Source organism: Brienomyrus brachyistius, chromosome 3 (genome assembly GCF_023856365.1).
Source record: "Brienomyrus brachyistius isolate T26 chromosome 3, BBRACH_0.4, whole genome shotgun sequence".
Classification (NCBI taxonomy): Eukaryota; Metazoa; Chordata; class Actinopteri; order Osteoglossiformes; family Mormyridae; genus Brienomyrus; species Brienomyrus brachyistius.
Window position 1 is genome coordinate 10146618 of NC_064535.1, and position 23484 is coordinate 10170101.

At 42.4% G+C, this 23484-nt stretch overlaps 2 protein-coding genes across 5 annotated transcripts; one reads left to right on the forward strand and one right to left on the reverse strand.

Moving 5' to 3' along the window:
• Positions 1-1349: 1349 nt before the first annotated feature.
• ndnfl (neuron-derived neurotrophic factor, like) lies at positions 1350-7978 on the forward strand. 3 transcript variants are annotated; one of them, XM_049009581.1, is made up of 4 exons: positions 1350-1912; positions 3611-3803; positions 4797-4921; positions 6036-7978. In XM_049009581.1, exons 1-4 carry the CDS (start codon positions 1906-1908, stop codon positions 7415-7417), a joined length of 1707 nt encoding a protein of 568 aa, XP_048865538.1. In that variant the 5' UTR covers positions 1350-1905; the 3' UTR covers positions 7418-7978. The 3 variants fall into 3 exon arrangements, with proteins under 3 accessions (XP_048865538.1, XP_048865540.1, XP_048865539.1); XM_049009583.1 differs by lacking the exon at positions 1350-1912 and adding an exon at positions 1946-1986; XM_049009582.1 differs by lacking the exon at positions 1350-1912 and adding an exon at positions 2019-3096.
• Positions 7979-9549: 1571 nt separating this feature from the next.
• Positions 9550-23390, reverse strand: fam149b1 (family with sequence similarity 149 member B1). 2 transcript variants are annotated; one of them, XM_049008549.1, is made up of 16 exons: positions 22871-23390; positions 22490-22603; positions 22155-22290; positions 19323-19465; positions 18828-18944; positions 18539-18679; positions 17648-17829; positions 17144-17277; positions 16525-16593; positions 16006-16121; positions 15609-15833; positions 15158-15281; positions 14930-15058; positions 14457-14538; positions 13370-13492; positions 9550-13174 (listed from the first exon to the last, which is right to left on the reverse strand). In XM_049008549.1, exons 1-16 carry the CDS (start codon positions 22915-22917, stop codon positions 13092-13094), a joined length of 1965 nt encoding a protein of 654 aa, XP_048864506.1. In that variant the 5' UTR covers positions 22918-23390; the 3' UTR covers positions 9550-13091. The 2 variants fall into 2 exon arrangements, with proteins under 2 accessions (XP_048864506.1, XP_048864507.1); XM_049008550.1 differs by lacking the exon at positions 16525-16593 and having other exon boundaries at positions 22871-23385.
• Between the last annotated feature and the right edge of the window lie 94 nt (positions 23391-23484).

A 23484-nucleotide genomic window follows, 5' to 3' on the forward strand; every position in this document is an offset into this window, starting at 1 on the left:
AGCAGATGGGTTGCCGTTGATGATGTGTAGTTAAAAATAAAGATTCCTTTTTAACCCGTGCTCTGCAGACGTGCATTTTCCAAAAGAGCAGCTCCGCGGTCTAACCTTGCAAATACCGCGGTACGTCTGAGACTGCTGCTGGAAAACATGATATTTAATAAATGATCATAATAAAGACGGCCATGCATTATGCATGCGACGTAACGATCCATAAATTATAAATAAACGAGTACTTTTGGCATTTCTTTCATGCAATTATTTAAATTAAATTTGCTCTTTCTCTCCAAGGACGAAGGCGTCCAGTAACTGCTTTCCCATTAATTATTAACAGGAACACAAGAGAGGGAATGTAGTATGATCAAAGAAAATATTGAGGCCAGGGATGATGGCATGAGGAGCTGTGGAAGCCCCAGACACCAGAGAAGCAGGCAGTGGAGTAGGAACGGCAGGACAAGCATGGTGCTTCATGCACTTGAGCACCTGTTCACTAGAGATAAGCTGGGAAAACCCAAAAAGATGCAAAGACTAAAAAAATGGGCGCAAATGAAAATTCATTAAAATGTCTTTCAGGAGCATAATCATCATCCTCTGTGAGGCGATCAAACTTTCCAAGACACTTTTATGAAAGTGGGACAAGGCTCAAAGCTTTAAATAAAAAATGGGGCAAATCCTGGGGTTTGGGGTCTTGCTGGGAGGCTGAGCACATTTTGCACTATGCTGTTTCTCCGGGGCTGTTAAAGTTGTATGGCATGGGACGATCTACTCCACTGTAAACAATGTGATGCCAGCGGTCCATGAAAGAGCTGCGCTATATTACTAAAGGGAACAAGTGTTGGTATGCAGTCCGGGTTTAAATTTTCTGTTGGAATTTCAGATTAGTGGGGGCACGTCTGGAAAAAAAAAAACAATGCATGTACTTGCTATTGTAATTGCTTTGTATTGTGACTAGAAGGATGTGGGTGAGAGACGGTGATGAGAAAGTACTCTGTTCCTCTCGAGGGTGGTACTTGACCCACAGGGCAACCAACCATTGATTGCCTCGGGCCCCTTGGCACCGCCCACAATTCATTCGCTAGCATCACAGTCTGGGCTTTTTGGGCCCCACCCTGTTCTCCTTTCAGTCTCATGAATACAGTTACCAGGCTCGTCATCCGGCTGCTGGAAACATTCATGGCTTATTCAGTCTTATAACCACAAGCCTTAAACCCAACTCTCAGACAGAAGTCACCATGATCTACCTATATGCTCTCCCTATAATCTATCAATAAAACATAAAATAATTATTCCTAAGTGAAGTAAAGCCTGTAAAAGTTTACCTGGGCACCAATAGGATTTAACAATGCATTGGTTGTAAAGTGCAAGCAAACTTGGAGAAAACCTGATTGAGAACGGAGGCCTTAAGTTCTTCAGTAGCCATTCAATGTGGGCCCTCATTGCTTGGCTAACAAACAGTTAATGCGAGCAAGTTGTGCAACAACACCCCCTCCCCATCCTCTGTCACCATCTCTGACACCCCCACCACTCCAATCTTCCAATCACCCTCCTCACTCACACTGCTCACACACACTGCTCACACACACACACATGTGCGTGCCTGTTTGATTTGTGCAGCTTACTTACCAGACCGCTCTGATCTGGGCTTGGGGGTGGGGGGGGGGGTGGAGAGCGCAGACTGGCAGTGGAGCATTCAGGCTGACAGTCGACGATCAAAGCTCTGGGGCTTCACGTGCAACCTCTCGCTTCATCTGCTAGGATCTCCGGCACACCTGAAGTCAGAAGGTGGCGAGGGCATAGGGGGTGGGGCTGTGCTCTACCTACATCATCCCAGGGTGGGAATTGACGAGAGGTTCTCTTCGCCGGTCTTCAGCGTCTAATGCTTCATCCTGTCTGTGGACCGAATTCACAATGTCGGGTAAGGAGATGGTCGCCATCGTCGTCAGGTCCTGCAGTTCATTGTAAACTTTGCGTTACAGACCGTTTCTACAGGTGCGTTGAAAAGATTATTAAACAACCGCTGTACATTTATTACCATACTGTTGTATTGAGTAAGTGATGCTGAGAGTCTCTGCCCCCCCAACCACCCCCCCCATGTTGTCTGAGTTTCCACTTCAAATCTGCTCCTCCGCTTCTCCCTTCTTTATCATCCACTTTCTCCCCCCCTGGTCGCTCTCTGTGACTCTTTGGGATGAGATGCAGCATGATGCTTGGAGTGAGTTCGCGGATCGGGGTCGACAGCGGGAGGGCGGGCAAATCGGAGACAGCGCAGCTGACACAGGAAAATACACACTGATAATGGGAGGGAACGAGCCATATGAGATTCACAAAGGTGCAGCTGCCTGTAGCCCTTTGACACCAGAACTCTTGGAACTTCTCAACAAATTAGTAGCTTTTGGAGCGGTTGAAAAACCCTGCAGGCGCAGAGTCCGTGACGCGCTCTCGTTCTATAATGTTGATCCAGATGGGAAACCGTCATGGGCCAGGTGGAATCTGATACATTGCACATGCTGCCATTTGAAGAAACTATTGATTCGCCCAGTCTGTGATAATTACTGATGCAGTGGTGTTGAGTGTAGTTAACTCAGTCACGCTCATAATGTAACTGCTGTGCTATGAATCTTTCTGGGCGAGCAGTATATTTATAGAATGACACCGAAGTTAAAGCAAGCCTTCATCTGTGTTTTTTTGGCTTATGAAAATTCAATAGGCTATAATTGTTGAGGAGGCTTCATTTTTAATGCAAGGTGCATTTTGACAACTGTGCCACACTGGTGCACTGCATCGGCTCTCAATCTGTTAATCACTGAGTGACAGACGTGTGCTGTTTATTGAGCCATTAGCAATAGGATAGCGGTAAATACTAATCAGTGGTTTGTTTGTCTTCTCTGCATCTTCAAGCTTTGCAGACGCTGTTTGCTTTCCTTTATCTTGGTTCAGTGTCCATCAGTACACTGTAGGCAGCGCAGAAACAATACAACTTTCTTTAATTTTAAAGAAATTGTTTTATGTAAAAATAAATGTTCACATATTATGTCTTTTTCAGTTGAGGAGTCAGTTATGTAATAACCTTGAGGAATATTCTAACAGACATTTTCTGAGGTTTGTCTTTTTTATAATCTTTAAATCTTAAACCTTAAAAAACAAAATCTGTTGTCAACATGTAAGTTGGATGGTGTTACAGGGCTCTTGAATTTTGAATATTCAAAGGTATTCTCCATTTCAAATGAGTCATAAGTCGTAAAAGTAAGGAAGTATGGGGGGAAAAAAACACTTCTGATAAATAACGTGTTCTGTTACCATAAATAGATATGTCCTCAAAGGATTATACTCTTCAATAATAGTTGCATCTTCTTAAGCTTTGATAGTCAACTTGTGAGTGATTTTTTTTCTCCAAGTGTCAAGCTGGGCTATGCAGATCCCAGAGTAATACAGCAGGGCAATTTATTCCCAACATGAATAATTCTGTCTGAGTAGGAGAAATGTTTTCTCATATCAGTGAATCATCAGCTCAGAAGAAGTTTGCATGTTCCCTGGATGGTATGTGATTGACACATTGCCTCCAGCTGTAAGGCTTTGGCCCTTGTCTTCCTGTTCTCTGTCCCACTCTACACAGGTGTAGAGCAAGTGTCATCAATGGCTCTATCCTGGTATCGCTGCCTCACAGCGACAGCGCTAGTTTGGGGGACTGTGTGGTCTCAGGGTTCCCCACCCTTGAACCCTGAGAATGAGGTGCCACTACGGCCCACCATCTGGCTCCCAGAAGGCAAAGTTACCCCCATCTCTCTGCCAAAGGATCAAACTCGGAGGTAAGAGAATAAATGAAGGCACTACAATGATTCAGTATGATCCAGTCCCAGGACTGGAAATCCATACTTCTAAAAAACATATATATAATGCCCTGCCCTGGGGCATTGCGATCTTCTCACCGCTGTTTCAGAAGAAACAGAGTCAAAATGAATTATAGCCATAGTGTTGTAAGGGGATGGAAAATTTCGGGAAACTTTCATTCCTTGGGAAGTTAAGCTGGGGAATTTCGGAAAAATTCCACATGGGAAACTTTCCATTGGAATTAACGAGAATATATGGGAATTAACAGGAAAATTCCCTGAATTTTGCAACCCTAGTCCATGGGTCACTTTCAACAGAGCTGCATGATGTAGAGTCATTATAAAAGATAGATAGGAGTGATTATTCCAAGCTAGGGCATTATGGGATATTACAGGGCTTTAAAGATTGTAATGAAAACAAAAGGATAATCATAATAATAATTGATTGCACTGTAAAATAAATAGGTTCCTACATGACATCAGAAACACTTCAGACAAAATGTATTCGATAAGATTATAGCACAGGTCTATATGCACTGATTACAGAAAAGTCAAATACACAGTCAGAATGGGATGATAAACTGCGAAAAGACCAGATCATTTTCATTCCAGGGATGCTTGGTTATAACTGAATGATAGTGAACATTAGGACAGTCAATATTGACCATATGCATAGTATATTTGTTTACTTAGTACTCAACAGGAGGTTGATTTTAGTTCTGTGTGTCACAGTGATAGCTGGGGGGAGGGGAAAGAGACCACAAGGAATTATAAATAGTATTACATTAATGTTCAATGTATTTAACTTTATGCTCAATATCCTTGTAGTTCGGTAGAGGATGAAATGATCAGAGGACATTTCTTGAGTATTGAACCAATGGCGTAATATTCCAGGGAGTAGCAGTGATGTAAAGCTTCATCATGGCCATTTTGAATTAAGCATCCCGTTTAAGTTAATGCATTTTCCTGCAGGCTGTACTTCACTCTCAAGAAAAGGGCATCTTTGATGTCCGTCACTGTCATTCCGTGTGGTGTGCCGATTGAATGGAGCTTAGCAGCCAGGACAATAAAGGACAGACCCTCTAAAAGCCTACAATGTAAGTAAAAGGGATCATTCTCATTCAGAAATCAACCAAAGTGTAGACCAGGGGTCAGCGTTTACAGTCCTCAAGAGTCTCGTGGTTACAGAATGCATTACAGTTTGGACATGATTTACACCGGATGGTAAAACGACATAATATTCAAGTAATTGCTTAAACTTGTCTTTCACCCCATGTTAACTCTTCAGGGACTGAATTCTATTCTGTTTCATTCAGCTTTTAATCAAGAAGTGTTTTTGAAATCCAGAACTATAATGGGCTAAAATAATGTAATTTTAAGTGGAGATTGAAGATATTGCCCGATTACCTTAAACTGAAGGCTCCTAGCTTGTGTTCTGTTAATATGAGGCTATACAACATTACCACTCAGTGACAACGTGCACGTGAGAAGCTCCTTCCAGTCTTTTCCTGTGGGGAAGCTGGAGCTTTGGCTATTGATGCCTGATTATATCAAGCAAGCTTAATGTGTTAATGTTCCATATTGCCAATGTTGGACTGAAGAAAACATGAGCTTTGTAAAGGTGTTGAGAGAAGTACAGGATCAAAACACACAGAGCCACTGAGGAAGAACTGGGTGAAATATATAAATACTTTGGTATATGGTGAGGTGGTATGGAACTCACCAAGTAGCGGTTAACACTGTTGCCTCACACCTGTGGGTTCAGGGTTCAAGTCCCTACCATGGCTCCAACTGTCTGAAGTATGCATGTTCTCCACATGTTCTCCACGTGTTGTCATGGGGTTTTCTCTGGGTTCTCCGGTTACCCCCCACAGTCCAAAAACATGCTGAGGTGAACTGGAGTTATTAAATTGCCTAGAGGTGTGAATGGTGTGCGAGTGTGCCCTGTGATGGGTTGGTGCCCCATCCTGGGTTGTTCCCTGCCTTGCACTCGTGGTCTCCGGTACTGGCTCCGGATCTCCCGCAACTGTGAACAGGACAAGCGATTACAGAAAAGTGATAGATGGATATATAACAATAGATCCCCATTCTTTTTCTTTTGAATATTTATCGTAGAATGTGTTATATGGATGTGGAAAAAACTTTATTGTCTCTGTCTGTATGAGACATGTAAATGTTTTATGCCAAGAATAATTGCTGTCCTTTTTACAGGGACTTCTAAGAAAAGTATGCCAGAGGTGTGGTGGAGAGGCTCTGGAACGGAGCAAAAAATGTACACATTTAAAGGCAACACTGTGGACACCTACACTGGCCATACTGTGTCTCCAGCATCCATCTACATCCTTAAGATAAAATCCAAGGTACAGGATTCTAGAGTTTCTGTATACCTTCAAGAGGGAGACTGGGTGCCGGGAATATTTCCAGAGATACCTCCCGATCCACGTGTACATACTGTGGGAGTAGGGATGACCAGTGTCACTCTGAGCTGGAAGTCTAGTGCCTCTATTCTGAAACTCCCAAAAAACAGTCATAACTACCACTACTGTGTGTTGGTTAACCAAAAGCAAAACTACAAGAGTCTGTGTGCTGCCCAAGAGGATGTGAAAAGTGAAAAGAAGAGAGCTAAGAAGCAAAAATTAACAGTCTGGCCAGATGTGAGTGAGTGGTGGTGGTACCAGTGGGATTCTTTCAGGAAATCAGGAGAGTCGACTTTACTGGACAATTCCGATGAACTACAGTGTGTTTGCAGAGGCACGGAAAGTGTGTGTACGGTGTCAGAGCTCATTCCAGAAACATTATACTATTTCGATGTTTTTGTGATAGACACAGTCAATGGCACTGACTCAGCATATGCGGGGACCTTCACGCAAACGCATGAGGAAGCCCGACAAATAGCTACCCCTCTAGGAGAGGGTGAGCTCAGGTGGGTGGCTTTTCAGGGAACTGGGCGGCAAGGTAGCCAGTTTTTCAGCTTCCGCCCCCGTGGTTGGCAACAGAGTGCTCTTCTTACGCTCCAGAGCTGTACTGGCCAAAGGGTGAAGGTCACAGTCTCTGACAAGGAGCAAATTCTTGCATCAGAAGTGGTGGGGGAGGCAGTAGCACAGATATGGCTGCAAGGAAAGCCTGTATATCAGATATATTTGGAAGACATGAGTCCCGGTCAGGCAGTTAGGGGTGGGTCAAGGCCTATGGTTAAAATGCAGACCTCATCTGCTTACCATCGTCAGGCCGTCCCCGCACTTCCGACTACGCTGCAGATAAAGTCCTTCAACAAACTCAGGACCTGCAACTCTGTTACATTAGCCTGGTTTGGAACAGAGGAGAGAAGCTTGTACTGCATGTATCGGCGCAAGATTAAGGATGGAGAATCTGCCAGTAGGCAACAGTGCCTAGGTCCAGAGTCACGCAGCGAGACGGAGAGGGTCCTCTGTAAATACTTCCAGGAGCTGAACCCACGACGGGCTGTTACTACAGCGACCATTGGAGAACTAGAACCTGGAACTGTATACTTATTTGATGTCTATTTGATGAGACGTTGGGGAATTCCAGTCAAATACCACAGCAAGACTGTGCGCACCAGGAAGGAGTGTTGACTGTTTCCATTTTCGTGTCTCCAACTTTCACTGAACTCACAAGTGAAAGCACTAATCAAGATATGCATAATGCATTTCCAAAAAGAGACAATTAAGGAATACTATACATTCCAATCAATGTTATCTGAAGATTTAATCATCAGCACCAGAAGTTGAGAACAACAAGCAGTTCAGAACCGCACCTACAAAGCCGTTGTTGTTTTGTTCTTGATGTGCCAGTTATCAAAATGTTCCTGTTGAAATTAAAATAAAGAGAGGTGTTTACAAGGAATACATCTTTGCTACTGCCACGTTGTGTTTAAGTAGAATCTTTCTAATCCAACTGAAGCAATATAGAGTAATAAGAAACTTGCTAAAGTAATGTGTACAGTATATTGTGTTCTGCTTAAGCATGCTGTTAGTGTATGATGTAGCAATCTGTTTTACTGTCTGCTGTGTATTCTGTGCTTTGCCTTAATAAACTAACACAGAACAAGTGTTTGCATCTGGTGCCAGATGTCACGCAAGGCACCAGCTTTGGTGTACATTAAAAATGTTTTCACAGCTCCCTCTTTAAATACATTATAGTGTGCTTTGTCCTAAACATCACACATTCAAGTCCTGGAACTTATTTGCCATCTTCCAATGATGGGGTAGGGGTGTCAGCCCCTGAACTCATGAGCGCTAGTGAGGCAGAGGAGACTGGGAGGTAGGCTTACACTCGGCTGCTGGCTGGCCCTGGATTGGCAGCCCCTTCTGTTCCGGCCATTTGCATTGCACGGCTTGTTGAGGACCGTCTGCTCCCTGGATTGAGTGGCCTCGTGCAGCCTTTCCCAGCAGGCCATCTCTGTCTCCAACTTCTACAGGATGTGCTACCAATTCTTCATGTCCACCTGCAGTCACTCCTCATCCTGCTCAGTCTGCACCCACCACTTGTCCAGCTCTCAATGATCCTGGGCCAGCTGGGTCTCTAAGATGCGACACGCCTCCTCAGGGCCGAGCAGTGCCACCTTGCAGCACAGTAATTCCGCCTCCACTACCTTGACCTGCCGTTTCTGGTCACCCTCATACTCCCAACTGGCCAACTCCTCCCACAGCCACTCACCGTCCTGCTGGCTTTCAGGCCGCTGCTCCAGGAGTTCTCGGCACTCCTGAGCCTCCAGCATGCAGCACACCTGCTGACGGCTGGGGAGCTGAGACCTGTTGACCGGCGAATGGCCGGAGTCCTTGGAAGCTCCAACCTCCATTATTTGCTGATGTCATCTCCAATGGGAGACTGGTAAGGTGGCAGGAGCAGCCACAGGACGCACTGCACAAGACTGGGGCAGTGCCTCCTTCACTGCACCTCTCTCAGCTCTGTCTGCTGATGGTTCTGGTATGGGCTTCTCGACAGCAGTGTGCCTGGTCTCCCTTCTCTCAGCAGTGCAAGCAAATGAGCTTCCTGTCCCTATCCCTGCAATCCCACGTTGGCCTCGAGTGAAGTGATCCCCACCGCTGCTCCCACTCTGTCACTCCGCAGTTGCATGCAGGTCCACCAGGCTGGAGCGGTCAGTCAGGGAAATGTCCAAGAGGATCTGCTTGAGCACCTCCAAGGGGGCTACTTCTGGCATCCCACATCTGACACCAGTATAGTATCCGCCAGACCCGGGCATCGTGGTGGCAGGAACAACAGAGGCAACACTTGTTTGAAAGAGAATATACTTTTTAATATTAGCCACACAAACAATAAAGACAACTCCAACAACACATAATTGAGTAGGGAGGTCGGACATAGGATAGTAAGGTACACACACAGTGGGTAATTTACACAATGGCAAAAGAGATGCAGGGATGAGGCAAGGACGGAGTACAAACACAGGTAAGGGCACAAGCGACAATCAGGTCCTCGGAATAGCAATTTACAACAAGACATACACAGGGGTTATATACAAGGCTTGTGAGCATGCCAGGAAATGCTAATAGGCTCCCGATAGTCAGAGCTTTCACCGGCGCTGCAATACCAATTTTTTTTAGGCCTCATCATTTTCTCGTGATAGCACTTTGTTTTCAGTTTTAAAGAGGCAAGTTTAATGACATGTAAGTGGTAACAAAGCAATTACAGTACAAGCAATCAATAAGATAGTCTTATAATGTTCTGTATTCTTACCATTTAATGTGTTTTGACACTTGTATCAATGGAAATATTACTTATGAGAAATTGTCTTTTTCGCAATACTTTTTATTAAGCAAGATATAAATGTCTGAAAATACCATGTTTTCCTTATTAAATATAACTGCAACAATTCCATAAAAATGTGTATTATTTTCAAATAACAGACTATCATGCATTTTGAATAAAATTGGTAATTTTTCCAAAAACACTGCACCATTGGTATGTTGGCTTAATTGCTTGGCTGATTATTTTAATCAATGCAATTGTATCCATAATGCAACTGGCTGCTTTCCTAGAGAAATACTATACAGATCTAGGTTAATACAGCATTTTGCTCAGTAAGCAAAGATTTACAGTAGATGATCAACAGCAGTAATATCAGTTACAGTCAAACCTCGGATTGTGAGTAACTTGTTTTGCAAGACAAGCAAAAATTTGTAATGAATTTTAACTTGATGGACGAGCGAGGTCTTGCAATATGAGTATTACATATACACTGCCCAGCATCGCGTGATCACAACTGAGCCAATGGTTCTTCTCTCTCTCTTGCTGTGGGATTGTGGGGAAACGTCTCCCATGCTCGGTCTCAGTCTGCCTGCCTCACTCGTATAGTCAAAATTTAGTAGAAAAGCACCACCCAAATAAGGGTGTAGCAGTGTGAGAGATGCATCTGTTTAAGGACAATGCAATGTGAAAAAAAGATTCCAGTGAACCAACAAATAGCAGTGATTCCATTAGTTATAGTGAAAGTCGTCCTACAAAATAACCCTCCTCTTCTCCTCTTTCTCATCTCCCTCACACCATCCACAATTCTTCTCAGAGGTAAAGTGCAGGTTAATTTGTTTTATGTATTTTTATTTTATATTTTGAATGAATCATTTTTATATGACTATTTTTGGGTAGTGGAACGAATCATCCGAGTTTCTGTTATTTCTAATGGGAAAATTGGCTTTGATATACTAGTGCTTTGGATTACGAGCATGTTTCCGGAACGAATTATGCTCACAGTCCGAGGTTTTACTCTATATTAATTTTTCCATAAATACAGAAAAAGGTTGGGGAACAGATCATATTGCAGTTATAACCAATTGGCATATTAATTACAGGATTCTGACTATATTATAGAAAAATGTAACACTTCAATTTACTTCACATATCCAGGTCTTGACATTAATTGAAAAAATAAGAGTGTAATTCAGTGTTCAGTCGCATGTATCTACATTTAATCACCAAACACACCAAAATTACATACATAAACAAAGCAATCTAAAAACATTAATATGGCTTGTTGGCTCAGATCCAGTTTAAAATACAAAGCAAAATATCAAGCATCCACACCCACATAATCCAGTATTTTCTGCACATTTATAAGATTTAATCCTGAGATTTCAGAAACAAAGCATCTATGTAAAGATTACAAAATATCCCGGTGGTTTTGAGATAACTGCATACTCAGTGTTTGAATCGAACAATGTCCCACAACGTGAGCATAACGTCGATGTAACATCCATTTATTGCCATGTAAATAGTTACCTTGAAGAATCTTCGGATGCTTCTAATCTTAATAATGCATTACTTGTCTTTCATAAACTGGCATTCAGTTGAGTCTGGTGATCACTTGGGTCTTCAAAAACGTGTCAGCAGAGGTGCAACGTGTGAAGCTATTAAGGACCCATATGAGTCGTAGTAAAGTAGTAAAATCAGTTAAGTATCCTGTAAACACAGAGTTCTGCTGAATCCAGACATTTGCATGCAGACTGAATTTATTTTGTTGGTGTTTTTACTCGGCATTCAGTGTTTAAAAATATATCAGGTAACCGATATATAATTAATAGAATTGCTTTTAATAGCGACTGTCACCAAGGTCAAGCAGTTTGATTGATCAATGGAAACTGAATGTGGCTTTTGATAGAATTTTTTTGGGAACATGTATTTAATGCTGAATGTCTACGTAGCAGTGTTTTGACGGACTGTGGAACAATCTGAGTCTTTAACCCAGATTCTTCGTTATGATGACGTTTGCCCTATTGCGCAGTGCTGTGTCGCTTGCAGTGACCTCACCTTTAAGGTCACAGTGGAAGACATCCTGAATTTTATAAATGGGAAGAGGTATGGTAAAGAGAACTGGAACATTACTCAAGTCAGCTTGTAAAACATCGACGACATGAAGATAACAGTGGTGTTCACACTCTGCAGAACCCAGGAAGACCAGCTATAAATCCTCCATGATACCATAGCTCTAGTTCTTGCTGTCTCTGGTATTACTTTTTTCTTAATATTTTCTTAATATTTAGAAGAAATGTTGGATCTCCTTTTGTGCTTATCTTTCGTAACTTCCTGTCAGCATTAATTGTGCCATGTTTGGTTTGCTACACTAACAGAGAACTGGAAGAGGCTGAAGGATACAAAGAGATTTATCCCTAAATCTCAAAGCTCATGGTATCCTGTGAGAGACATAGGATACAGAACTAACTGTTTAGTTTGTAATATTGTACCAAATGATCCAAAAACAATATTTTAGCTAATTTAGCTACTCCCATCAAAGGCAGAATCCACCAAGTGTAATTTTAACTAATTTCTGACAACCCTGGAGTAAAAATGTGGTACATAAATAAGAAAAGCCATCACAAAAATTAAGACAATTATGATTTGCCTGAAAATAGTGGCTCTTGGCTCTTAAGTTTTTGGATAATGAAGAAAATTATCCACGTTGACTGAGTACATTTCGAAATGCATAGTGTTTACAGTAGTGACATTTTAAGGTGTTATTACACTTATACATACTATGACTGATCTGCTTGTTCACATTGAGAAAGACTTATTAAACATGTGATGCATGTAATACTTTTGAATATATTGCATTCATTTCATTTAAATTTTGTAATTATGTAACCACGGCAACCATGGAAATGGCAGAATCATTAGAAATTCAGTTCTTTGTTTATTTAAGAAAAACACAGAGTGAGTGCAGCAGGAATTCATTACTTCACAATAATAAGCTTCAAGCCTTACTTAGCTCATTGACCAGACTTAACTACAGCCCTAGTAACGTGGGAATGCCACGATGGTCTACATTGTGTTTTTGGTGTGTCAGGATAGGGTGTTTTAGAGCTTGCCTGTGTTGCACGTGTATATCACAGATCCGTAGATTGGTGGTGTTTGTGCAAATTCACCCACAGTGTTCTCAAGCGATCTCAGACACATCCTGATTTGATAGACTAAGACTTCCTTCAAAATGGCTTGCTGGAAAATGCATATATTTCGCTATAACAGGCACATTATTTGTAAAAGACTGTTCTTTCCATTGTTTCCGGAGTTGGTTTCCCTGAATACCTGCATAGGTGTGCTTTATAATTTTTCCTGAAAACACAGATGATTAATACCTGTTTGGCAGCCAGATGAGCTAAACATAGAAAAATAGGGCTCTATGATCTGCCGTACAGTCCTTTTATAAAAAAGTAACGTGACATGTCACTGCTGGTGGCCTGTTCATAGGTGTCCTGTAGTGCTAAGGTATGTCTGGTTTCTTGGGAGGGAGGGGTGCTACAGTCCTGGTCTGCTGCTCCGTGAAGTCAGGCCCCCCCGATTATGTGATCGAGCTGGGACTGACACAGGGACCAGTAGTGCTGAAGGAGACAGATGGGATTAAGGAGTTGTTTTTATGAGCATGTCTGCAACTGAAGTCACCAGGAAATATAACTAATGCCTTATTGGCACCCTGAGATTGGAATATATTGCTAGCATATGGTTAACGATAAATCACTATCAAGTCCACTTATTCATGAATAAAGATGACATGGATCTCAGTGGCACCCACTGACCTGGGGGCGGAGCTTCCTCATTCTCGGTAGGGGACTGGCCAATAGCATGGTGCATGAATGAGTCCAGAAAGGAAGAACTGCTAATTCCCAAGCTGATGCCAGTCACTCCAATATCCAAGGAGTCTGAAGGAAATAAACAATCTTATTAAATTTCTATCACATTTTTCCTCAATTTTACCAAAAAGGTCTTGCATCCAAATCTTTATCCAAAGCAACGTTTGACTGAAGGAGCAGGGGCAGCCAGTCTCTGGAGCAACTGGAGTTAAGGGCTTTGCTCAAGGGCCCTATGGTGATATCAGTCTGCCGACCCCAGGGTTTGAACTGGCCACCTTCCGATCACAGGCACGGTGGTCTAATTCACTGAGGTACACACCACCATATAATATTAGTACTGCAGTTATTGTGGCTTATACTGTGGTAACATTGTGTGGTGGTATTGTACTGTGGCGAAGCAATGGTTTCTCATATAGTTTTGGTTTTTCAGGAACATATCATATATTCACAACTGTAATTCAAGATGGAACCACATGAGATGAGTAATCATAGTACCAACATGCAACAGAACAATCGTCTTCTCTAAAAATATGAATCCTTTAATTATTAAAATTGCAACTCATAATTCAAACAAATTACAAATGCATTTATGACAACAAGCCATATCATTAACTTAAATCAATTAGTATTTTAGTTTCTTAAAATGCTTACAACAGGGCTATGAAAGAGATTTGATAAACATCTTAAGACAACGATGGACATAAAGCTACGAGAAATACATGAAGTAGTGTGACAAACGATTTCAGTAAAATATTTAACATGTAAACTCTCAAATCAGAGCAAAAATGTTTCCTGATGTACTGAAGGTATTTTTATGGAAACAAAGGGTGATTATCTTGTTCTGATAAAATTTCCTAGCAAAGAACAAAACAGACTGACTTTCCTTTCATTGGAATTTCCCTTTTTGTAGGGACAGCTGATTAAACACACTTGCAGCAAGTCAGTGTCACATTGTGACAGGCAAATAATTCCTAGTTATTCAGGGAAGGGGGGTTGTGGTTCTCTCTGTCAGGATGTCAGTATTTGTACCCACCGGTGCCCACTGATGCTCTGCCAGTACGGCTCAGCCCGATGTTGTCCAGGATTGTGAAAGAGCGGCGATAAGGAGTATCTGACTACAAGACAGAGGAGAAGAAAAGCTTCACAAACATGTCACATGTTTAAATGTGAGATCACTGTTATCTGAGGAAAAATAAGAAAAGAAAATAGTATAAATTTACATTTATGTAAAAATATTTCATATCATTTCAATTAAATCTTGGTCAATGATATATACGAGGGTATAAAGATGATGTGCGAACAAGTCCTAGAATGTCGGTGAAGTTTTTCATTTTTGTTCCATTTACCCCTAATCACTATTTATTAGATTGACGAATGCAGGTGCCCTTACTATTCAGGTGTTTGACTTTGAGACACCATGAAAATAAGCAGTAAAGTGAATGTACGTGGTTCTATACACGCATAAATCATTCTTCAATGTTGGCTTATTGGACGTTAGGTTCTTACCCTGTAGGTATGAGTGGTATTCGGACGAGAGAAGATGTCCAGCAGGTGGAGTCTGTCCCGGGGAACGGAGGCACCCCCCTCGTCCACGACGGCACTATGGGCTCGGCTGTTGGCGTGTCCCCTCTGCCGCTACCCATTCACACAACACAATGATGTAGAGGTCAGATGTGCGTATGGCATGGGTGGGACTGGGAAACTTATTGGGAATACAAGTAGGGGGATCGGTACCAGGCCTGGTCGAAGGTGCTGGCTGATGTAGGAGGTCTCTATGTCTCCGACACCAATGGGGGGAAGAAGGCTGTTCCGGCTAAGCGGCATCGGTGGGGAAACCTGTCTGTCACTGACAGTTACCCTGGTCAACCAACAAAAAAAAAAAAACGCAAACCTTTGACGACGTAATGGCAGCCTGATGAAGCAGTATGGTACTCTCTGACTAACATTTAAGCCTATACAGTCGAACTGGTAAGCATTCACAGTACCTGAGTAGCGTGTCTAAATGGATTATCTAGCGTGTCTCAGAAGTAATATCTTCACAAAGTGAAATTCATTTTATCTGTCAGTATTCCCAGATTGAAACAACGCCTGTGAGGCGGAACAATTTTCGCAGAGGCATCTTTCTGAGAGCTGCGTGCCAAACAGCTGGAGAGACAGAGAGGAGCCCGTGAATGGGATGACTCACAGCCTCGTTCCCCTGATGCCTTCGTCCATGGGTCCTGCTGTGCTGGGCTGCATGGGACCGGGGACTAGGGGCAGGAGTGTTCGTGGGGGCGGGTTTCGGCGCCTTGCCGACTGCGCGGGTCGCAGCAGCGAGGAGGAGCTTTGTTCTAGAGCACGGCGAGAGTGCTGCTTGCTGGACGCGATGACGCTTGAACTCGGGCGATGGGACACCCTCTCTTCGGTGTCCCTTTCAGAGCAGCAAAAGAACACAACAAGCTCTCAATGCTGGTTATGTGACAATAACAAGCCCCCAACTCCATTTTTAACCGCCTCTTTCCTTCTCACTCCAATAAAAATAAAAAAGCATATTAATGGCACTAATAACCAGTCATTAAATAATGATGAATCGTTTGTTTTACTGTGTTTTGTCGGCCGAGACACCGAGGTTCCTCTGTTGAAGGGGGATTCCATGGATGACGATGAGGTCATTGAGGTTCTGATGGGTCACTGCTGCTCCCACTGGGACTCTGTTGGACTGTGGCAACAGAGAGAGAAAGAGGAAGTATCAGCTGTCTGTGTGTAACTGTCTTGTCAATATCTATATTCGGTCCAACCTTCTATAACATAAGAGTGGTCTCACATTACATTATCTATAATAGAGGATGTGGTGCCATCCAGTGATAGTTGGGGAATAACCCCAATACCAGGTGCAAAGCCTAAAAACTGCAGTTTTGGAGGAGGAAAAAAAGCAGCTTTTATGGTGATTAAAATCACTAATTCTGAATGCTAGAGCACTTAGCTCCTGTAATAAACCAAGAGAACGGCTAGGAGAACTACGAGAGGTAAGCTGTGTTATTGGTGAGGTATACTCAGTGTCCGACCACACAGCGCTCGCTAAGCACCCCGCATCAGCTGTTCTCCGTCAGGGAGCTACATACAGTGGAGGGTTCTCTCTGCTTTTTGGACTTCCGCCTGGACTTGTGCTTTGAGCCCCTTGACTTTGTGTTCTTTGGAAACAAGACAACGAACGAGGGAATGGAGAAGGAAAAACAAAATACAAGGAAAAAGCGACATGATAGGTGTGGAAGAGGGCAGGGGGATGACAGGAAGGACAAAAGAAGAAAAGGGGGAAAGGTTCAATCAAAAGGCAGAGAATAAAAATGAACAGAAAACAGTGAAAGCAGTAAGAAGAACATTACTAATCAGCATGCAGTTACAGTGTAGTAGTATAGTCATATAGGCAATACTAAATACACGAAAGGTCTCATGGCCTTACTAAGAAGATTTATCTGTTTTTGTATTAATCTCACCTCTTAGCTGCTTTATTGAAGTGATTATTTGAACAATAGGTCACCTCTCCTGGTACTTCAGGTGTAAATCAGTGAATAATACCCACCCCAAAAAAAGTGTATTACACATAAAACTTGTAGCTCTACATCATTCTACAGTAGATGTGCCAAACTGTCTGCAAGGACAATGTTTCTTTTATGTTATTTATTTTACAGAATACTGAGCAGAGTAATACTTAGAATTCAATACAGGGGCAAGGACACTGACCTGTAGCTGCAAGCTGGCAGTAAGCTGGGGCAGCCTGCTCTGGCCCAGCCTGGGCAGCACTGTGGGCAGGGTGCTGTAAGGGTCTCGGGGCTCTGGCTGCACTGGGCTGAGGCTCACAGTGTTCTTTTCCTCATCTGAACCAGGGGAAACGCACGTTATGAAAGGACAACCGAGACTCTGGAAAAGCAGATTTAAAGACTATGCAGCACTGTGCATTAACAAGCACAGAGAAGGATTATTTATGTAGCTAAATTGCACATGTTTTTATCCTAAGTGCTTTAACATACGTTGATTATTTACTGTTTATTTGACTACTGATTTGTCCTTGACAACCCAAAGTAAAACCCTTCAGTGTAGCAGAACTCGGTGATACATAAACAATACTGACTGCATCTGACTGCCACTTTAGATTCAACCCCTTGTGCTACGGTTACAGATCTGTGATCTAAAGCCCACCAATCTGTGCCTCGCTGCCTTACTAGCAGAGAGGGCAGGAAAGCGTACCAGAGATACAGCCCTCCCAGTGCCTGCTTATTAGCTCGCCCGTCCAGCCCACCAGCTCCCGCCACACGTCGTCGAACAGCAGGTCCAGGATCGCCTGCCGCCGACACCGGTACGGCGAGACAGGAGGGAGCCAGTACCTGTGCCGGCCACTCCCCACGCAGTCGCGCTCCCAATCCTCGTCCCTGCAATCACAAGACCATCTCATGCTGCATTGTATAGCTCAGAATGGGACAGAACGCCTAAGATATGAAAACACAGGGCCCGGTCACTTTGATTCACTATTCATGTTATAATCAGTTAATTTAATAACAAAAAAAAGAGAATTTAGGACCATTTTAAGATTCAAAATTCTTACTGTTGCTTACTATTAGCCTAAATGTGGCTGTCAGACTGTAATGTGATCACATCTAGCATTACTTGCGCACAGGTTCACAGAATGACATCCCAGTTTTCATTGCAATATATTTAAAATCTGTAAACTTCTCTGTCTAGAAGAAATGATACGCTGACAAATCTTCTTTCTGGAAAGAATCCAGTCCAAACTAGTGTGTTCTGATGCACTGAGGGCTTTTAAGGGACTTTAGTTTGTTGGGTAGAATGCACCACTCATGCACTTCAATTTTTATGCACCATGCAGTACAAAAAGCAGACCCTGTAGAGTATGACATTTTTATGAGCGTAGCATCCCACTGAGAATACAGACCCCATCAAAAAAGACTGATAGAAGAAATAATGGACAATATGGAAGTTCGAAGCCAGCATTATGACTTTGTCTGGGCTATACAAGGACATTCGCTTCTTAATATACTCTAAAATGGGCATGCAGTAAACCTATTAGTGTAAGGAAAGGAATGGATGTCCAACAAAGTGCTTACAAACATGAGTACTCACAAGTCCCGGGAGTCAAACGCCAAGTATTCCTCCATGAGTCCCTCAGCCTCGATAATCCGGGGTCGCTCGTCACTGGCACAGTTATGTTCTGCTTCCACACCTAACCTGGACAGCGTTGCTTTTCGACCATGGACACTCAGCCTGGTTGGAAAGACACACCCAATGCCATTTACAAACACATTGCATATTTATGGCCTTTGCATGCAGTAACATTAATTTTGGCTTATTATTTGAAGAACGTGTACATCAAGACTGGTAGGTATCTCAGGTCAATGGACACAATACTTACTCAGTAACTGTCTTGTCATCTACGGTACTCGTTGCATCCCTGGCCGCCCCCATCTCAGTGATGGAAAACCACCGGTAGCCATCATCAGTTGGACAAACTAGCTGAGTTCCCAGTATCCTGTAAGCCCAAGCATCAAGTCATGGGTTATTTCAATACAACACAGGTCAAAGATCACCAAACACTCAATCACCTAGCAATTGTTGGCAAATGAACTGTATTCGTTTCCTATGAAGGTCTAGAATACGTGCATCTGTTGATGTACATATCATGTTTCCGGATTATTATTTGACTGCATTTTGCAGATATTGTATACTATATAATTTGACTAATTAATCGACAGAATGGAATAATCATTAATAATGAAGAAATATAAGCTCTAAATTAATGTCTTCCTCACGACTTTGATTGGTAGCTCCTGGGGTTATGAAGAGGGTATATCGCTTTAAGACGAAGCCCTCATACAGAATGAGCTGCAGTGGCATGGTGATAAATTACCGAAGGTGAGGGAATCTAGTTGCCCACTGCTGGCATTCCTCCTGCAGCCCCCCAAGCTGCCCATCGCTCTGGCACTCATACAGCTCCTCGTCAATCTCCTCGAACATCCGCTGCACCTGCCGTGAAGCCGCCTTGTCGAATTCCTGTACCGTAAAACAAAGCGACGTATGCGGGGAGGTCAGCCCAGCCCCTCGGCCCCGTCCCAGAGGAGGATTACAACAGTGAATCTTTGATTTTCCTGCTGCTCATCAGCTATTAGCGGAACGCTGCCCTTTGAACTGTTTTCATAAATGTGTGTGGGCAGTTAAAGGAAGTTCCTGAATGATCCGTGTGCTTTCAAAAGAAATAAAGAGCCAACAGACCAGTTACAGATAATTTTGTTCAACAATTCAGTCTAGAAATGTGTCATTATAGTGCTATTGTCATTATATTCTTGTTCACACTTGTTTCCTGAAACAACACATGAGTATGTATATAGCTAGACACTAGAGACACTGTTAAGTTAAGGAATTATATCACAGATGGCCGAATGAGAAGAAATTTGAACTAAATAATCCATCCATTTACTATCTCTGACATAATCCTTTTTAATCATTTTATGTCCATAAAGTAATTCATTTTGTTGATATTTCTAATGTACCTATAGCTGTTTTCCTATCAATATTCTCAGTAACAAATCATTTTATCAGTGTTATTAGTGCTAAAACCTAGAATAATTCTTTTGGTAAATCTTTTATCCTTCCAGGAATATCTAGCCAATTTTCAGCTATTTATGGAAGTATGACATCATCCCAATCACAATCCAGACATACATGGATTAGTTTCATGACAGAATGTTCATTGGCTCTCAATTTGTATCACTACTCCCCCACAATATATAAGAAATACATGTCCAAGAGGATGACCTTCAAGGTTTAAAATTTCAGATACTTCTATCTTATTTTGGCTAAACCTCAGGCAAGCATTTATGTCCTAAGTGAGCTGTGGTTTCTTGCTTCAGTGGTTGCTGCTGCCAAATATCACATTTATCCCAAATGCACAGCTTTGCAGTTTCCTGCATGTGGGATTAGGATTTATAAATTAGGATTCCTGCTTTTACATCTTGCTGTTAGAGAGTCACAAAATCACACACTTACATTTTCTGTTAATTTGGACAAAGTATTGGGACACCTCTCAATTACTGAATTCAGGTGTTTCATTCAGACTCATTGCCACAGATGTATAAAATCAAGCACAGAGTCTTGCAGTCAGGTTTACAAAGATTTGTGGAAGAATAGGTTATTCTGAAGAGCTCATTGAATTCAAGAGTGGTATTGTCATAGGATGTCACCTTTGCAATATATCAGTCTGCAAAATTTCAATTCCATGGTTAACTAAGTAGTTATTGCAAAGTGGGAGGGGTTTAGGAACATCAGAAACTCAGAGAGTGACAGACCATGTATAGTAACAGAGCAGGGTCGCTGAGTGCTGAGGCGTATGATGTGTAAAAGTTGCCAACGCTCTGTTGACTCAATAACTGCATGAGTTCCAAACTTCCTCTGGCATTAATCCCAGCACAATAATTGTGCGCTGGGAGCTTCATGGAGTGGGCTTCCATGGCAAGTAGCTGCAAGCAAGTCTCACGTCACCAAGCACAGTGTCGGATGGAGTGGTGTAAAGTATGTCGCCGCTGGACTCTGGAGAAGAGGAAATGTGTGCTGTGGAGTGAGGAATCACGCTTCTCTGTCTGGCAGTCTTATGGAGGAGTCTGGGTTTGGCAGATGCCAGGAGAATGTTACCTGCCTGACTGCATTGTGCCAAGTGTAAAGTTTAGTGGAGGAGGGATAATGGCATGGGGTTGTTTTCAGCGGTTGGGCTAGGCTGCTTAGTTCTAGTGAAGGGAACTCTTAATGCTTCAGCATACCAAGACATTCTATGCTTCCAACTATGTGGGAACAGTTTGGGGAAGGTCCTTTTCTGTTCCAGCATTACTGTGCCCTCAAGCAACAAGCAAGGCCCATAAAGACATGGTTAGGTGAGTTTGGTGTGGAAGAACTTGACTGGCCCACACAGAGCCATGACCTCAACACCAACAAACACCTTTGGGATGATCTAGAAAGGAGATTGTGAGCCAAGCCTTCACTTGCAATATCAATGCCTGACCTCACAAATGCAGTTCTGGATGAATGGGCAAACATCCCCACAGATACACTCCATAAACTTGTGGAAAGACTTCCAAAAAGAGTGGCTTCTGGTATGGATGCAACTCCGTATTGATGCCTATAAATTTAAGAATAGGATGTCATAAAAGTTCCTGTAGGTGAAATGGCCTGGTGTCCCAGTACTTTTGTCCATACAATGCATCATACCCAACTAATGCATAAGTACTAGATGCAAAATGTTTCTTAGCTAGAGGCATGTGCATGTGAAATGTGTCAGAATGATGCATGGGGAGGTTACTCCAAGCTATTTATCTTCCATACATTTTTAATAACAATTTACCTAATTAGGTTTGTGGTGGCTAGAAGCATGAGCGAGCTTCCTCTCGAGAGAATGTCCCTTGCATGCCACTGATGCAAAGGCATTTTTCCTCACACAGTAAACCTCGTGTCTCCAGATTGGTAAAGGTAAAAAAAAACCTGGAGATCAAGCTATCAGTGACTGTTAATGTTAAATGTTTTATTGGTTTTCTGCCACCAGTCTTAGTTAACTGATTGGTCAATCAACCAATCAGTCAATTGTCATCCAACAGGAAGCTGCATTATCGTTGGCTAGTTAGAAGATCATGACACATAATTTAGCCACTGTTCACAGGTGAAGCACTAATCCCAAGAATCCAGAAAGGAAACTCACATCATAACCCCAGGAAAATACCGAGCTTCTCTCTGTGGATATGCCAGTACCGGAGTAGCTATGGATGCCAGACCATGACCTTTCAGTCTCACTGGTGGTGACCGATGACCTCCCACATTCTCCAGAAGCCTCGGAGCTAAAATAAGGAAGAAAGAAGTGCTGGAAAGGTAGCACCTAACATATGGCAAATCAGAACAATCTAAAAATAAGTCCAATTCAGCTACAAACCGGAGAAGTACAGGGTCCTTCTCTTTATAACATTGTGCCTATGAAGATGTCTAGTGAACCATCAATCTGCCTCACCTCCAACATATATAAATAAGAATAACTATTACCTGTTGCAAGTAGAGAGTGCCTCCTGCCGGTCATGTAAGGGATACTTTGGCAGGTAGCCATCAGCTTCCTCAGGGAGTGGGTGGTGATCTAGATTGCTCCGAGATAACCCACGTCTGTGGAAAATTTGAAATTTTGAAAATGATCTATTTTATGAATTTATTCTGATGCTACAATCGTCAACTCAATTTAACAGAAACTTTTTTGGGCTGAGAATGCGTAATAAGCATAATGTTTACATCTCAATTCATTTTTTACAAAATTACAAATATAAGGGAAAGTAATACAAAATGCAGACATCTCTATATAGCTATTTACTAAGTGTCTTCCACCAGATTACTCACAGATGAAGAATGTCCTTAATATTAATACGTAATACTCACATTTCGAGGCTGTGCGATACCGGCCGTCTCGTATACCGCGAAATCATTCTACTACCCTCAGCTTTTAACGAACCATTTCTACAGTCATTTCTTTCTCCCCCAGCGTCTCCTCTGATCCCCCAGCCCAGCTGTGTGTCTGTTGACCATGGTCAACCATTGTTTTCACCCGTCCCTCACCTCTCCACTTTGCAGACTAGCACATGCAAGTAATATAGTAGCAATACAAGCAATATAGTATCTTCCTTTCCGCTAGCGAAATATTGATCTACCTTTGTTCGTAAAAGCTTGGCGAAATTGTCAAACATAAGCTGTCCAGTTAGCTGTTGCAAATATAATAAATAAATATTTTTTGCGCTCATCTATATTATAATGTGAATATAAACATTACATGTTGAAATTCTGTACAGTACAAAATTTTGCATAACTACCTATCTATTCACTTGAATCGTTCGCATGCATTTATTTCAATAAGAGTCACAACAACAACATCCAGGCTGTCATGGATACTCGACTTCCTTCCTGTCCCAGTTTGTGTGAAATGTAGTTCTGCACCTAAACTCTACCCCAGTGCCCTTAGCGGGATATTAGCGTCAAATATTGGTTTCCAAACAATT